The sequence below is a fragment of the Micromesistius poutassou genome, assembly GCF_964030765.1.
Source record: "Micromesistius poutassou genome assembly, chromosome: 5".
Lineage (NCBI taxonomy): Eukaryota > Metazoa > Chordata > Actinopteri > Gadiformes > Gadidae > Micromesistius > Micromesistius poutassou.
In genome coordinates this window covers 19,806,061-19,823,929 of record NC_140275.1, presented here as the reverse complement: position 1 = coordinate 19,823,929, position 17,869 = coordinate 19,806,061, and the positions used below count along the sequence as shown (strand labels likewise).

At 48.0% G+C, this 17,869-nt stretch overlaps 1 protein-coding gene across 1 annotated transcript; it reads right to left on the bottom strand.

Annotated features, from left to right (window-relative positions):
* Positions 1–2,643: 2,643 nt before the first annotated feature.
* Positions 2,644–17,622, bottom strand: pbx3b (pre-B-cell leukemia homeobox 3b; the record flags this gene model as incomplete). The annotated part of the gene is made up of 10 exons (XM_084468211.1): positions 2,644–2,736; positions 5,147–5,236; positions 6,446–6,561; positions 7,102–7,179; positions 8,119–8,284; positions 12,437–12,466; positions 13,341–13,476; positions 14,769–14,959; positions 16,343–16,584; positions 17,520–17,622. The coding sequence occupies 10 exons, from the start codon at positions 17,620–17,622 to the stop codon at positions 2,644–2,646; spliced, it is 1,245 nt and encodes a 414-aa protein (XP_084324337.1).
* Positions 17,623–17,869: the final 247 nt, after the last annotated feature.

Genomic DNA, 17,869 nt, shown 5'->3' with positions numbered 1-17,869 from the left:
TCTCCCTGCTACTCCCTGCCTCACTCTCCCTGCCTCACTCTCCCTGCTACTCCCTGCCTCACTCTCCCTGCTACTCCCTGCCTCACTCTCCCTGCCTCACTCTCCCTGCTACTCCCTGCCTCACTCTCCCTGCCTCTCCCTGCCTCACTTGGAAAGAACAAGAAGACAACGCCAAAGAAAAATAACCAAATTAACGATTATGGAGCCTCTCAATGTCTCCCTGTCTTGGGCTTTCATACCTCAGATGTTCTGAAACGCAGTAATTCAAACTACAATTTTCAAAAATCCACGACGCTATATGTATGCGTTCTTATGTGAATCAGTCAGCTATCTTTTTTTTCCTACCTACTTAAACACTTAAGACTGGACAAGGGCACACAACCACACACACACACACACACACACAAAATGATGAACTTTGCTCGGGAAATGAGCAAAGATTGATGTGAATATTCCCATGGGCTGGCTGACCAATGATCCATTAAGGCAGCCGCTCCACCAAAGAAAGACAAAAGAAGCCGTAGTAGAGGTGGCTGACATCAGTGCCTTTCTTTGTCTGCTCCAGCGTTACCGCGCACAAGGGATCTACCAAGGGTTTTTACCACGCTAGCCTGATTTGGACCCATAGCGTTGGTTACAATTCAACTGTTTAAAATGACAGAACGCTTTTAATTGATCCTTTCATTTAGTCACAGTGTAGCGGCTTCATTAGGTCAAAGAATTAACAACATAGCTAAATGATGTAAAGCTGTGTTTGGGTCTCTGACGTCGTCACCATGACCTGTATGAAGAACAACATCAGTGTGGATCAACAGAGACCAGTCTCCCCTGGTGTGACATAATGGCCCCTCAGGAATGGGAGCCTGGAGCCAACATGGGGCAGGCAGTAATGACACGAGTGTCTGGTTTCCATCATGAAAGCAAAAAGGTTTATTCATGTTTGAAATTACACAACTACCACAAGGAAGACCTTTCAGTCCAGGGTGTAGTCTGGTTAAAAAGAAACACTAAACATTTGTATTACATTAGAATCACTGCCACAAATCATTTGCCATGACTTTCAGTTTCAGAGTCACATACAATAGAAAAAAGAGAAAAAGAAGTCTAGACTCTGTTACACAGAGCCAGAATGTATAGAATGTATAGTTGTGAATACTGAAACCTCTATGCATTACAGTTCTTAGAATTATTTTTTTTTTCAGTTTTTGCATGATTTAGTAACAAGATGAGCAACATTCAAAATGTTCTTTAGTATTTACAACAGTTTCACTGTTTGGTGTTAATTGATCAACGTCCGTGGCTCCACCCACAAACGCCACGCAGCAACACATTTCAACCCTGGCCCTGCCCCCCCCCCCCGCCCACGGCCCCCGTTTCCATGGAGTTAATATTAGCATTTGTTTGTTTTTTTCTTATTTGAGGTTGCTTCACAGCAACTATATTTTATTAAAAGATTAAAATATACATTAGATTACATGGAGAATGGAGAGTTTACAATGTTACACGTGTAACAACATAACAACATGAAAACAAGAAAATCCGGACGGAAAGAAAGGGTGGCGCATTGTTCAGAGGTAGTAGGTGAGCACACTAAGCTACAGAGATGTCGGGAGTAGATTGGTTCGCATGGATCATGATGAGGTAATAAAGCTGTGTATTGATTGGTGGGATGGATAATTACTCTCAAGATTTTTTTCCCCCTTTCTTATATATATCTATATAGTATATATATAGGGTGGTACTTTGTGTATCAAATGGACCTGTTGGACTGTGAAGGATTTATCTCTCTGTCAGACCAGTAGTGGAAACACTCCCATTAGTGGCCAGGAAAAAGAATACAATAGTTTACATACAATATGTACATACCTCCTGTCAAATGATATTCCATGGAAAGTTGTCATAGTGTCGTGTTCAAATAACGCAATCAATATACATCTTTATGGTCCAGAGTCCGAATGGTCGTTTCCTTGTGTAAACCCAGTGAGCCAACACGTAGCTGCAAGGCAAAACTAATCTTTAAAGTAACTGCAGACCTGCCATCGGGCTGTCAGCACCAACGTTGTCCAGCTTGCAGGACAAGATTGCAAACACAAAGAAAAACATTGATTTAATCTGTGTATTGTAAGAATAAGGGGGAATACTTTTAAAGACAAGTCCATGATTGGTCGTAATAATATAAGACAAAAACGGAATACGGATGAGAAAAATAATAACAAAGCCTTCGAGAACATCAAATTAGTCTTTAAAAAACGTCCGCTGTGGCCACTGAGCAAATATAATCTGGAAAGAGAGGGTTGCTTCTGATTTCTGTACATACCTGTGCTTACCCCTACATCAAACAACAGCAAACAACGGAAAAAAACAGCATGAGAGAGAGAGAGAGAGACAGAGAGAGAGAGAGATAGAGAGAGAGAGAGGAACGCTAAAAGTCCAAGAAACACTGTGTTTTCTTGACGGAGGATGGGGTTACTTGTGGGCAACGTCGATGTGGGGGAGGGGGGAGGGAGAGGAGGGAGGGGGGGGAGAGCAGTTTTCGAGATACAGGAAAGAATTAATTGTGGAGTTGAAGTATGTCCTCTTGAAGTCCGTCGGCCCGTATAGGAGTCTGTGCCCAGCTTGGGGCTAAGTTGCACTAATAGCAGATCAATTGGAGGTATCAGAGTGCACACTGCCAGGTCCTTCCGTCAGAGATATTACAGAAGAGGGAGTCGTTGCGTCTTGCCATCCGCCATTAGCCTGAAACATAAACACAAAACAAACATTACAAAAAAGGTCACGGCGTCGCCGAATCCAGTGATGCATCCGTCTCATAACCCTTTTACGTCTTCTGTCTGACAACCGCTCTGAGCTGGCATGGTGCGAAACGAAATATCCAGACTACGCAAAAACGCCCACAAAAAATATCTATCATTTGTGTAGCCGTTGTACACGAGAGTAAGCGGGTCATCGGATGGATCCGGAACGACTGCAGTGACAATCAACGAGAGGGAGAGCGGGAAACTCGGCCGTCTTGTGAATCCCGACCAATGGGGTCGGATCCCTGGAATCAGCATCTAGGCAGATCCCAGCCGAGGCAGACAGCTTGTCGCTACATATTCTCCTGTCAGTCAGCAGGAGGGAGAGGGCCGGGGTGGGGGGGAAGTGAGGACAGCTGAGTGGAAGAGACGGGGAGGGGGGGGGGAGTCGGTCCTTTCCAAGAGAGGCGGTCTGAGCCAGGCTGACTTTGCAGTTGCTCCAGGCACGACCTAGCCTTTACTGGATCCCTGCTACGTCACCATAAACAAAGCTAAAGGTTAGCGTATGCTAATATATCTAAGGCACAGCCACCGTTTCTTCTTCTTCTTCTTCCCGTGGCATTAGCCTGGTGCTTTGGCTCATTATGGGGGGAATTAGGCAGTCTTATTTAAATACCAAGCTGTTTGATGTGAGCAATGTGGCAACTACTTTGATTTAGATCTCAAACCGAGTTTACAGCCTTAAAAAGTGGTCTGTTTGTTCCGGTTTTTCCGTGACTGGCTCGGCGCCATCACAGAGCGCGCTGTGTTCTCGGCCCACCGTGTCGGAGTGTGTGGGGGTCTACACTCCAGATGATGAACATTAGGGTGGAGAGTGAGAAATCTTTGATCCTACTCGGGCCTGACACACAGAGCAGCTCCGAGCTAAAAAGGGCTCTCAACAAAACGGAAATGACACCGAAAAAACACGCCATCCTGGAGAAAAATAATAAAAACACCCAACGTCCATGTGTGTTCGCATGCAACCCTGGCTACGACTCTCGCCTTTAGATTGAATATTTTTGTCGTTGTTTGTGCAGTGATGTTTGTGTTTATGTGTGTGTGTGTGTGTGTGTGTGTGTGTGTGTGTGTGTGTGTGTGTTTGCAACTTTGCATCAGCCGTTCTCCGTCTTCTCCCCATTTCTTAATGAACCTTTGTGTCAGAGTGGGACACACCTACACCTACGAGAACAGAGAGGAGGACAGACTGCGCTAACACGAGCCCCACCACAATCACACGGGTTCTCTACAAAGACGCTCCCTGACACCCTATCGCTCCCCTCCTCTCACTCCTCTCCCTTTGTCCTCTTTCTCATCAACCAAATTAATTCTCCTCCCTTTTGCTCTGGGTGCTGCGATGACGGCAGATTATGCGGGGGGGGTGGGGGGGGGTGCCGTATCGAGGCCTCCCATCAGCGCAGATGGGAAGTCATGTCTGGAGAAACAGGGCTGGGGGCCGTCACGTGTTTCCTATGTTATCACGGAGATAAGGCGTGGAGAATCCGCTGGAGCAGTTCAAAACAGCCCCTGAAACGCACGCAGCGGCGCCCGGGAACGCTGCCTATCTCGGTTGGCCGTCTGACGAGTGTGTGAAGTGTTAGCCGCGATGCTAATAAAGGGAGTGTGTTGCCAGTTTTTGTATTATTATTGTTGTTGTATTGTTGTTATTGTAATGATTATTTTGATTAGTAGTTCTAGCAGTAGTACTAGGACTAGCCTGCTACTGGTATTGTTGTAGTAGAGGCAGTCGTGTTAAAATGTCTCTGCGTGTTAAAATATTTCCCTGCTTGGCTGTGGGTTTTATCCATACCGAATAGGGTTGCACCAGAAGATCTGCAGTCAGATCTTTTACAGTTTAAACTCCCAGCCTTGTATCAGAAGCTCAACTACCGAGGGAAGGGTTTAATAAAGGGTTTCCCTGCCCCTCAGTTAGCTACAGCGTTTAGCCTGTGGGTATCTTACATCTATACACCATACATCTAATACTGTGCAGACCGCCTTTATTTGGATAAAGCCGTAGCCGCATCGCCTCTCCACAGGATGCAATCAATGGATTACGTTCCTTTTCTTCTTCTTTAGGGTCCGCAAGTTACACTGAATTACCAATTTGTCCGTTTGTTAAGCGGGAAAAAAGGAAAAAGCGCAATGCTTAATGAGAATACGACTGAAGATAATTGTGCCGCTTGCACATCATCTATCCTAGAACGTCGGACCGGAGGGGTGTGTGTGTGTGTTTGCGTGTGTGTGTGTGTGTGTGTATGCGTTTGTGTGTGTGTGCGTGTAAGTGCGCGTGTTCTTTTGCGTGTGTGCGCATGTATGTGCGTGTGTGTGCGTGGGCGTGTGTGTGTGTGTGTGTGTGTGTGTGTACTCACGCTCAAGCCGTGTGGACTGTACATAGTGTTCCCCCGGAGAGCATCACTGTATCCGGCCGTCTGACTGATAACATGACGCAGGGTATCCACCTGGGGGGGGGGGGGGGGGGGGGTGGGGGGGGGCACAGACAGACAAGACAAGGGCCACCAGGCGGTCAGCTCTCTAGGCGGGCGGGCCATCGCACACACACACACACACACACACACACACACACACACGCACACATACGCGCACACACACGCTGACACACGTGTGGACATGCTAGATGACTGAACATACACTACACTGTGCTGGGGAGGGATGGGGAGGGAGGGGGGTTGGGGGGGGGGGGGGGGGTGAGGGCTCAAACTACAAGCATAAACGTGTGGGGGGTAAGATAATAAAATACACATGGAGACCGTTGAGATGGTGAATGCGGCCAAGCCAGAGGCACTAGATTAAGATCTATTTAAATGACGGATTGTATTTATACATCAGTCAAATAGTGTTCAACCTTAGACTGTCTGAGACATGGACACAAATAAATGATGTTGAAGGAAAAGTAAAACAGTGAGTCAAAACATAACACGATCACAGAAAAGTTGTGTCCTCAGACAAAGCAAGAGAGAGGTGAGGTGTACATTAAATGCAGGGATGTTTGTGTTTTATTTTTATTCTAGCTTTGGCAGAGGGAGAGTATAGCATAGATTATGACACAAGCGCATGGCTTTAGCCTTGTCTACTCTGTGGTTGTATTCAATTCACATAATGGAAGATAACATTGAGAACAAACAATAACGAGATGAGACAGCAATATAGATTACATAAAAAGGGGGGAAACACAATACTGTAAACCCAACACCAACCCAAGAGCTCAAGTCAAAGCCAAATGCATTCAGAGAATGATTACGCAAGTCCTAGAGAAAAAAATGCTAGAAATCCAAATTACAGAAAGAATAACGCTTTTTTTTTTTTGTATTGCTTTTTTGCGTTGTCCATGATAGCAATGGGGTGGGATTCAACTCTTTCTTCCAGAATATTCCATCCAAAGCGAATTAGAGTCAGTAAGCACGCCATGTTCAACCCAAATCAGGACAGCTAACGCTGAGTTACGCTGGATTAGCATCCGGGGGCTCATTGGCAATGGCTTGTTTAAAACAGATGTTCCCGATTTGTGGAAGACATCTTCTCAGTATGATTTTGGATTTTCCTGAACTTGTTGTTTAGTTTTATCAACTGTGCTTCAGACTGCACTGTGGATGGCTCAGCACACAGGCAAGACAAGGACGGGTCTCCCTGTCCCTGCTTCAGAATCCTACCTGGGACTGTACATTGGCTCCGACTTGTGCCCCTTGGTAAGAATCCCCATTCAGACTCTGCATGCCCAAGAACCCCATGTCCCCAGAGTGTGGGAGGCTAAAAGACCCTGCGGAACCTGGGAACGGAAGACGTCAGTAGCTCAATACAGATATGGAGAGAGAGAGAGAGAGGGGGCTACGTGGGAGAGCTACAGACACGCACACAGACACACACGCACACGCACACGCACGCACGCACGCACGCACACAACACAACCGACCGAGGTGCCTGTTGGCACGCCAAGCTGAGGATGGAGACAGACACGTTGGAATGCAGGAAGAAAAACTCCCGGAAAAAGCAAGCAGACTACAAACCATGGCGGAGAAGAAAGGGCAAGAATGAGAGGAAGAAGAAGAGGATGAAGACCACCACTGAGGAAGGAATGCTTGTGATTGTTTGAATGAGGGCGGAGGGGGGGGGGGGGGGGGGTAGGAGGATGGATGGGGGCGAACAATCACATGACACAGGAGACTCGGGGTGTACAGGTGGTTGCATACGGGCCCAGATGTTCCACACCAGCCACTCCACTAACACCACTAGCTATAACGTCACTGGGGCAGAACACACGGCAGATGACGAGAAGAACAGACAAGAAAGCTTATGAAAAGAGCAGTACCAGTGAACATGTTGGTTAAAAGAGTGTTTTTGCTCTCGGCAGAATCCAGCTGAAACTCCTCATCTTTCATCTGGAATCCTGGGTGCGAGAGAAAGGGGACCACTTGGTGAGCTTACCACACCTTCACCAGCGGTGCTCAGACACCTGCACCGTATAGACACTCAGCATGGCATGAACTTCAAACACATCGGACCAAAGCATGCCCCCGGTGTCTCCACCCAAAAATAACATTCATGCGAACTGAAGCCGAGAAGGGCGGTGGGGGGGTGGGGGGGGGGGGGGCGGGGGGCGGGGGCTTTTATTACGTATCGATTTAGAATAACCTCCCCCCCCCTTTTGACCGCCACCGCGACAATGACGCTTCCTGCTTTAGTGTAAAGTCAAAGCCCCTCGGTGGAGTTACGTGCCCTTACAGGACCGCACACAAGGAGGGTGAGGCCGAACAGCAGAGCGATACGGAAAAAAAAACGCCCCGTGACATCATTCACTATTTTATTTTCCCCCTGACACCCACTCAAAACCCCCCCACCCCTATCCCCTATCCCCCCATGTATAAAAAAAAAAAAAAAAAAAACCCAAACAGAACACGTGTGTTCTCAGTTCACAAGTCAGGAACGCTATTGTTATGCATGAGTTTGCATGCTCGCCGTCAACTGTTTTCCTCCCGAGACAGGAGACACTGCGATCCCCCGAGCTGGGGGAGGAGGAGTGGGTGGGCCGGGGGTGCGAGGAGGGCGACGGCGGTGGGGTGGGGGGGGTACCCGAGTGCCTGTCACTCTGGCAGCGGTGCTGTGTGAACGATGCATGAGTGGGTGCGGCAGGTAGGCGTGTGTGGGGGAAGGCGGTCGTGTGGCGGGGGTTGGCGGGGCGCCCGGTGGTTTTGGTGGGGGGGGGGGGGGGTGTTTTATCTATCCTCTCTGGGCCGTGGGGGGGGCGGGGGCGGGGGCGGGGGCGGCTTGGTTCATGTGTCTATGTGCTGCTGCAGAGGAGGAGGAGGAGGAGGAGGGGGGCGCCTACCGGAGTTTGGGGTGGTGGGGGAGTTGGTCTGGCTGTTCTGAACGGCCGCGGCGGCCGCATGCGCCGCAGTGACTGCAGTCTTGGCCGCGTACAGGTTGGCCTCCTCTTGGAACTTGCCTATGTTCTTCTTGTACCGGATCCGCTTGTTGCCGAACCAGTTGGACACCTGTGGTGGTTAAAGTGTGTGGGGGGGGGGGGGGGGGGGGGGAGGAAGGGGGGGGATGATTCGGAGGAAGGGGGGGGGGGGGGGGGGGGGAGCGGTAGAGAGAGAGAGAGAGAGGGGAGGGAGGGAGAGAGGCGGGGAGGAGTCAGAGACGTCAAGCAGCCACACAGCATTGTGCACTGAGCAGTGAGATTGTTTCAAGATGTCATGTTTGGGTCCATCAAGCACCCAATTCCCAGCCCCTGTGCTGTAATGTCCACTGGGTACGCTAGCTAATTAAGCCATAATCAGGAATCACTTGTGTCGTCTCTCCCAGACAAGGGGGGGGGGGGGGGGGGGGGGGGGGGGGTCCTGACTTGCTCTCTCTTTGTCTCTGGATGAAACCAACACACTAGGGGCCCCCGGTCCCACTGCACACACACATGTCTGCGAGGTTTACTTTGACTCCTTCCTATCACATAGCAAGAGACGGTTGTGGTTTTAATTCCAGGAATAGTACTATTCCTCGTTCAAAACCTCCTTCAGACCAACCGTTGAGATCATCCGAGTTTCGGGGGGGGACAATCTATTTTTTGCGACGAGTCGATGAGTAAAAGCACGTTAACGATTATTACCACCAATAATTTATCGGTAGAGTCACGTCGGAGTTGAATATTCATGAACTCACATTGATATACATACGCAGGACAATGTAAATATTTACCAAGGTGAGATATTACTACCCGAGGCATGACATGGTGGCGTAGAAGAGAGAAGGGTGTATATTTTGTTTTAACCATGGCTCGCTGCTAATTAAGGGAGGGCATTAAAACGAAGGACATCAGCCGCGCCACAAGTCAGAAAGCAGCCAGTCGTGGGAGGGTGAGAGAGCCCTGTGTTGGAGGGCTGCTTCCCTGCAATAACAATGGAATAATAATGTGATGATGCTTGTTTTTAATGGTCCTATAAATTAAGGTGCCTTGTTGCTGTTCTGCCCCCCCCCACCCACCCGCAACCCCCCCACCCGCAACCCCCCCACGGCCGGACCAGCCGAAGAGCAGCTGCCCGTAATGACGCTTTATTTAATTTCCACCCCGTGTGCTTAAATTTTAATATCTCCAGCCTTGCCCGCCAGTGGTGCGCCGCGAAAAAGGGAAAAAATAAATATAGAAATAAATAAATAATATAGACTGCCTTTGCAGGACATCAGATCATTTCCGTCCGGCATGTCTCTGTGCTCTAAATCTTTAATATCCAGGCAATTAAAATTAATGACCATTCAGGCGAGGCCCTACTGTTGGCAGGGCTTCCTTGACATCAATTGTTTGATGGGTTTACCTAGAGGTTAAACTAACAAGCAAGGTTTAATTGGAAGCAATGAAAGCTCTGGCCATCATCCGTTTTACTTAACCTGCTTGTAGAGGAAGCCGGGGCCACAGAGGAAACACCAGGAGCCCACTTGCCGCCCACAGAATGCCCCCCAACGCTGAGGCAACCTATAGCAAATGCATCACTGGCCTAATCAGTCTCTTTGAGTCTAAGTGTTGCCATGTCAGGGGAAATGCTTAAAACGCCTTTAAAAATGCAACAAAAATGCTTTAGCAAAATTGGCAAAATCTGCCTTTCATATCATGGCGTTTTACAGCAGCCGTGCTGATGGGTGACATTGACTGATGAGACCAGTTTTGCCATTAATCAGACAATATTGTCTTAACCAGATATAGCTGTGATCAAGTGTGGCAGTTGTAATGGAGTCCTATAGCGCTTGATGAAGAAGTTGCAGATTAATCATAGACATCTGATGACGTGGGCAAACGCTGGCCCGGTGACAATCTCCTGTATGGTGTGTGTTATTGCAAGCCCCGATGAAATGTTTGGTATTCCGCCACCATTCCTCATTCCTGCACACATTTCTCTCCTGCCCACTGAACTCTGTGGGCTGTACTGATTCCCAGGTTCAGCGAAACATTGAGCAGACGCCGGGCTGTGCTGTGCGAGGTGGGCTCCACAAAGCCAATCTACAGACCTAATTCACTTTTATCTTGTGCTAGGCCGTGCATTCAATTGACTTCTCTGTGTCGCGGGGCCCATGGTGTGAGACTGGATTACCTGACCTCAGCAACCTCAAAGGCTGCAGTTGTATAATGACCGCCGCGCGAGCCCCTTGGATGAACACGACACCAGGGCTCGCTGTGCTAGCCACTGGAGAGCCACGGTGCTTAATAATTCAGACGTTTCCAACCCATTCCAGGCCATTGCGCGCCTTCCGTCAATGGAAATAACGGTACGATATGTTTATGATCGTATGGTTACCAAACCCTGTCTGACTTTATTCTTAATTACACGTACAAAGGTGGCCGCCCCCAGCCATCAATTATACATGGCACATTAATAAAACATTCATTTACTCAAGGCTCTCTTATTCAGAGGATTTATAATGATGTGAAATATTGATAAGTGTCTGTCAATTGCGAGGATATTGTTACAGATTTTTTGTGAGATGTAAATCCATCCCACGTCAATATGGTTGCTCCTTGGTCTGATCTCAGCAGCTTTTCCTCTGCGCATTAAAAGAATAGCCATCTTTCCTATCACCTGTCTGGAGATTGAATGAATCATGGCCTCCTGCACATCCATAAACCCTGACCCCAACCACGGCCATCTCATCTCATCTCAAGCCCTTTGTTGAGCCACGCAGCACAGCTAGCATACAGAAAATGGCAGCGATAAATGCAAACATTGGCACTCGATAACATCATCTATTACTATATATTGAATATATCTGTACAATTCAATAGGCCTACCCTTGTAGGCTATGTATTAAAATCCCACAATGTATTTAAAAAAAAAAGAAGAAAAGGAAATACGTGTAGTTAAACATTTGACTTTCTTGTGGCCTGTAATATAATAAAAAATAGAATGATTTGGGTCTTGGTGCAAGCAGGCAGTAAAGGAATCTCCCTTACCTCCTCAAAAACAATATAATAATGTATGTCAATATTGTCTCCGGTGCTTAAAGTGGATTTTGCCTCATTTCAAACCATGTTGAGGAGTGAATCTTTGTTGCAGTGCCACCACATGCAGTCACCAGCCACACAGACTATCCCGACCACCACCGTGGGAGACGTAGCCGTCGGTGGACAATGTGTTTGGGCTCGCACCAAGACGAGCCACTGTGTTCCAGCCTCAAGAATAGCTCCAGTGAGAGGCGTGTGACTCAGAGAACGCTGTGCCGTTCGTTCTGCTGTTGACTTAATGATATCACACTTTACTGTAGGCTTGGCATCCTGTTGAGCCCTTAAGAATGTGTTTCTCGCTTACGACGAGCCACGGAGCTAAGAATAAGTCAATAAGAGAGTCTGCTGTGCATCCCTCCCTGCTGGCCAGGGGAGAGCTCGGCTAATGGGGCTTGAGATGAGTTTCAAGTGAGTTTCCTTAAAAAGCCCCTCTGCACACTTCTGCATAGGATGATTTGTTCTCAGAGCGGGGCGAGGAGGGGTGAGGGGTGGGGGGGGGTGGGGTGGCTCGTCATTGGCTGGTTTAGAGAGGCTCTTTAAGCGGTGAGACTTTTGATTAGTGAGGGTCGGGGGCCAATCACGAAGAAGCACAGATTGTACGTTTAGAAAGAGGTGTGGGGGTGGGGGGGGGGGGACAACATAACAAAAACACAGGGTGCATCTTCAGGAGGACAGAACTAGAAGAGGCTCTACCACAAACAAAAACCAAAACAATGTACGCTGGTTATACAAATCATACAGCATAAGTTGAAACAAAGAAAGAAATCATGTATAACATGTAACATAGTTTAACACACATGTGACATGGGTGTGTTCTAAATGCATTCCGTAATTACTCAAAATACTTTGAGTACTTCTCGTAATGGCAGCCAAAGGGTCAACAATATATATATATAAATATACATATTTGTGTGTCTTTTGAAGGGGAAAGGAGTATAGAGTGAGGTAAAGTTGTGTGCTAGCATTAGCGGTGGAGTGGGAGGTGAAAGGAGGGAGGGGCCCTGTGTGTGTGTGTGTGTGTGTGTGTGGGTGTGTGTGTGTGTGTGTTCAGTGCAGGGAGGGACTGACTGGTGACAGCGCACATATACAGAGAAGAACAAAGAGAAACAAAGGATGGAGAAAAAAAACAACAGTTGGATCAGGAGAAGTCATGACATACCTGTGACACTGTGATGGTGCTTCCCACCCCCTGAAGGCAAAAAAGAATGGGCTTTTACAGTTTCTGACTCCTCACGACTCTACACTCAGTATAACCCCTCCACACCACGCCCCACACAGACACAGACAACATTGTACTGCCCAGATATTTATACTTGGTCTGAGAGAAATCTGACAATCGTGCCACGTGAGGATCACCATGGAAACATAACAGTTCAAAAAAATCAAGAGTCTTATGTAAATAGTCGACAATATGATAGCAAGTTATACATGAGGTTGATATTTGGGGGTATGGGTGATGGGAGTGAGGGATAATGCCTTCTGTTAGCCCACTAGGAGGCTTATTTAATATCAAGTGGGAAAATAAATACATCTAAGAACCCTAAAGAGATATCAGAGAAAACCCATTTTAGCTCATTCGTTGGGCCATTGTGTTTTCTGTTTTTTCTTTATTTATACAAAATGTATACTTAATAAAGCAGGAGCCATTTCCTTTCACTCATATGTATGTGAACTGCTCTGAGTGACTGAACAGGTAAGAGCGATGGCACGCGTGGAAGATGGGGATGAGAGAGAAAATGGCAAGGGAGCCGTGTAGCACGGGCCGCTTGACCAGGCCCAGACTAGTGCTCTGATTGAGGCCAAGCTGAAGTGGAGCTCCCCTTCTCCCTGTGGCCCTGCTGTGACTGACTGGGGGGGGTCGGGGGTGGGGGGGGGGGTGTTGGGGGGGCAGCCCTGACTGAAGCATCATCATTAGGGCAGTCACCGTGTGAAGGTTAGGTAAAGGACGGCGTGTCTTGTGCATCCTGACCCTACGGTGGCTATCCCTCCAGGCTCTCCTGGACCTCCTCCACCCTGATTACCCGGCAGGCACAAGTTAAGAGCCAGCGAGGAGCGCTACCCACCTGGGAGACTGTGATGCTGCACTTCTTGGCCAGCTCCTCCTTCGCCTCTTCGCTGGGGTAAGGGTTGCTGAGGTGTGAGTAGAAATACTCGTTCAGGATCTCTGTCGCCTGCTTGCTGAAGTTTCTCCTTTTCCGCCTGGGTGAAGGAAAAAAAAAACAAGGACGATAGAGAGAGAGAGACAGAGAGGGAGAGAGAGATAGAGAGAGAGAGAGAGAGAAAAAAAAAGGGGAGTGGGGGGGGGGGGGGGGGCAGAGCGGGCTTATTAGCGAGAATGGCATTAACTCATTCATTTGGATTGGTCAAATTACACAATCAATCTCCCACATAAATGGTGAAAATAATGAGAAACGGGCTTCACTAGGGCCCTTAGGAACCCCGTGTCAGCCCCTGCTCCCAGAGTCTCATCGGCACACAAAAGAGCCCTTACCGCTACCAATAAAGTGACAGGAGAAAACACACACACACACACACACACACACACACACACACATACACACTGAGTGTAGGGGGACACGCTCTCTCGTTGGGTGTGTGGGTCTGCGCCCGCCCAGTCCAAGCGTGTAATGTGTGGAGTTTAGTGCAGCGGATGGGTGGGCGCCACTCGTGGAGCGCGAAGCCCAGTCAAAGTGCATCTCGGTGCATTATAGAAATCATGCCATGCACAGTTGAGCATTGTTTCTTGAAGTGCCCGGGCCCCGGGGATCCTCTGCAGAAACAAAGCCAGGCCCCTCTAACTAGATCTGGGCTCCCCCTCCCAAGGGCACTACTTATCGTGTTGTTGAGCATTTGCTTATTTCCCCTTGTTTACCGCACCTCACATAGGCGGTGGGCAGAGAAATGTGCTTCCACATGGCTTGCTTGGCCCGGACCCTCTCTCTCTCTCTCTCTCTCTCTCTCTCTCTCTCTCTCTCTCTCTCTCTCTCTCTCTCTCTCTCTCTCTCTCTCTCTCTCTCCCTCTCTCTCTCTCTCTCTCTCTGCAGAGCTCGGATGCACCAAACTGTTAGTGATTACAGTAATCCAGAACACCTGCTGATGACCTCGCCGCCATCCATTACACATGACTTGGTCCCCCATTTCATTTGGTCTTAACTGCTCTCAGGTGTTAGGCCATGATTGTCTTGAAAATGGATCATGCACGGATACATGCACATAATGAACATTGTGCATCTCTGCAGTACTCACACAGCACACTTTGCCTTTACAAATCACACACACACACACACACACACGAAGGAAACAAATGAACAGAACTCAACACAGATTTCAAATTGCCCTCCTTGTCTCGGCTTTGTTTACACAACACAACTCAGAGGTATGGTATAATAAAGTTCAGCTACTTGGTCTCACGCACACAAACACACACACACACACACACACACACACACACACAACACACAAACACGCACGCACACACCCAGTGCACTGACCGGGCATCAAGGAATCTTGAGCGCAGGATCATGACAGCTTCGCAGGTGCTCTGCTTCAGCTGCATCTGGATGGAGCTGAACTTGCGGTGGATGATGCCCACCATGCGCTCGATCTCCTTGGGCGAGATGGGCCGCGTGCGCGACTGTTCCCGCAGCAGGTTCATCACGTGGGTGGTGAACTCGTTGCACGCCTGCCGAGAGGGAGATCAGAGGAATGCAAACAAAGCCCTCAGTCGCCGTGGCTTTTCCCTGAGCCCAAGAAGACAAGACGGTGGTCTAAAGAAAACACGGAGGACATTTTCTAACCTGAACAAACATTTAATAAAATAGAAAATATATATGAGAGGTCTAAGTGGGGAACACATTTTTATTCACGTTGGGTAATGGTCAGTACTTGCTCTTAAAAGCATCCACTGAGCTACCGTTTGTGAGTTCCTTTGATGGCATAATAGGTGAAGTCATCTACGAACACCGATGCTGATTTGCAATTTATCGCGGGCCTAATGTGGCCAAAGAAATCAAACAGCTTTGCGTTAAACCAGTAGTTCAGACATGATTCATTAGAATAACTAATTCACGTAGTGCACACTTTACCTCATTACTCTAAGTAAAATGCGTTAAGTATTTACATTTAGATAATTAAAACCTGGAAACACCCCTAAGAAAGATGCACTTCGCCCCGGTCCCCTCGTCTCTTAGAGTGCACCCGGTAAATTAGTCTAATTTACTGGCTTTCTAAGGCAACTCTGAGGCCCCTTCCACCACTCTACCCACAGTCTCATCCTGCATGATTGGCAGCCTTGATTGAAGTGCTAGCTGATTAGCTAAGCAGTGTTTTTAATGTTAGCATTTTATCTATGGTGTTGGGATTTTCCTAATAAACTAGCATCAACATGCATCTGTCGAAACCCAAATGAAGGATACGGTGAACACAACAGATGGGATTTGAAGAATATATACATACCAAATACAATCATAAATTGTCTTGTTTTTTTACTCAAAATAAAATTCAATGTAAAGCAAAATGAGTAACGTAATATGTATCTCTGGTAAGCTGAAAACAACATCTGAAAAGGTACAACATAGTCATTATCTTTATTCTGAAGTTGTAAAGTGTGAATAAAACAAGAGCAGCAATACATTTGAATTAGCTATGCTAAATGCCAACGCAAAATCCAAACAAACTTAATTCAGAAATGCAAAAAGACTACAGGTGGAGAATGAGCCTTAACGCTTGTTCCGATAAAAGGGTGTAATTACAGAGTGCTTTGTGCTACTTTGTCTATCTATATTGAGTGCATTTCTGACTCACTGAGTAACTCAGGGACGGTTGGGGGAGGTGGGGCCAGAATATCAACAACTAGTTTAACTCAGAAGAGTTTGACCATTATTGAGTCTTGTCGCTTTCACCCAAAGCAAATCTTCTTGTTTGCTTGACCCATGGACTAATGAGCAGGATGGGCTTCAAACCCTCAACCTCCGGGCCCCCGCCCAGCCGGGTCTCCTCTCCCTAGTGAAGCTGTGGTTCTAACGGTTCTCCCCGGCGGTCCGCTCCCCCCCCCCCCCCCGCCTACCTGTTCGTATTTCTCCAGCTCCGTGTGGTAGATCTGTCGGATCTGCGTGAGCTTGGCCCGGTAGTCCGAGTGTTCGATGGAGTTGTCCCCGGCCCCGCCCGCCGCCGCCGCCGCAGCCGCCGCCGCCGCCGAGCCCCCGCCCTTCTCCGGCCCCGACACGCCCTCCGCCAGCAGCATGTTGTCCAGCCGCATGAGCTGGGGGTCCGGGGGGTCCTCCTCCTGAGCACCACGGATGCTGAGACCTGGGGGAAAAACAGAGGAAGAGGAGGAGGGAGGGGGAGGGAGGGAGGTTGAGGGAGGGAGGGGGAGGGTGGGGGAGGGAGGAGAGGGGGAGGGAGGGGGGGACACATTGGTCTTAATGTGTGCTGCTGACATGGATACAAACGGATATAACACTGGGATAACGCTACTAGTATTACTACTTTTTGTTATTAACATTATTGATATTATTATTACTATTATAATGCTGGTTTATATGCCGGTTAAATGAAAGAGACATTCTGAAATTCATCAAAGAAACAAGAGACATAGCTAAATAATTGATGTTGATTAAATGCTAGAAAATATGCATTAGCATTAACAATCTCACACCAACACACACACACACACGCACACACTCACTCTCTCTCTCTCTCTCTCCCTGGCTGTGATCTCAATGGAATTAATTAGATTTTTTAAAAATTGGCTAAGTGATGATGGTGAATTTCAGTTTAAGCTTAAGTCCTACTGGCAGGGCCTTTCCCAGAATAGATTGACCAGAGAGCTCAGCCAGCGAAGAGCAGGGGAAGCTTATGGGAGGGGTGAATTACAGCACAGGGTATTTGGAGCCACGTCTCCATAGAAACTGGAATAAATATCATCAAATCCTGCTCCTGGTTTAATTGAGGAATACACCAGACGGGAAAGTGCTTGGCATAATCATAGCTTACACCTGGGCATATTCTTTCAGGCAAGAAAGAAAAAAATGTAAATCATCATAAACCTTGGTTAACACAGTAGCTAACACTTCCTAACATAATGAAGCTAGATCGTTCATTTAAAACCAATACAGCTCTTTACAACTTTCATTTTTTTTAAGAATGAATGCCTTCCCAAAGACGATTAATAAGAAAGTGGTTTTGCGTAGTTCCTCCGCTGTAGAGTAGTGGGAGGCGGTTCGCTGCCACGGGTCTGTTACCTCGCGTGTCTGCGTTGTGTTCCTGTCGCCTGTGTCTACCACGCCTGTTCCCTCTTTTATTCACACAGTGCACCGCGCACCCTGTGTACGGGGAGCCTGACATGACAGCAACATCCATAAACTGACAAATGCTCAATGGTGAAGTGGCACTTCCACCGTGAAAGGATGCTAAACAGAGAGCTATACCTCTAGCGCACGCCTCCCTCGTTGACACACTGGGAAGACACTGGGAACTAGCTGGGGAGAGCGGAGCCAGGGGTATTTTGGGTTTGTTTTGGTTTTGTTTGTGTGTGTTTGTTTGTTCAACAGGCCACAGGATGCCCTGTTTTTGCTCTGCAGTCCTAATTTTA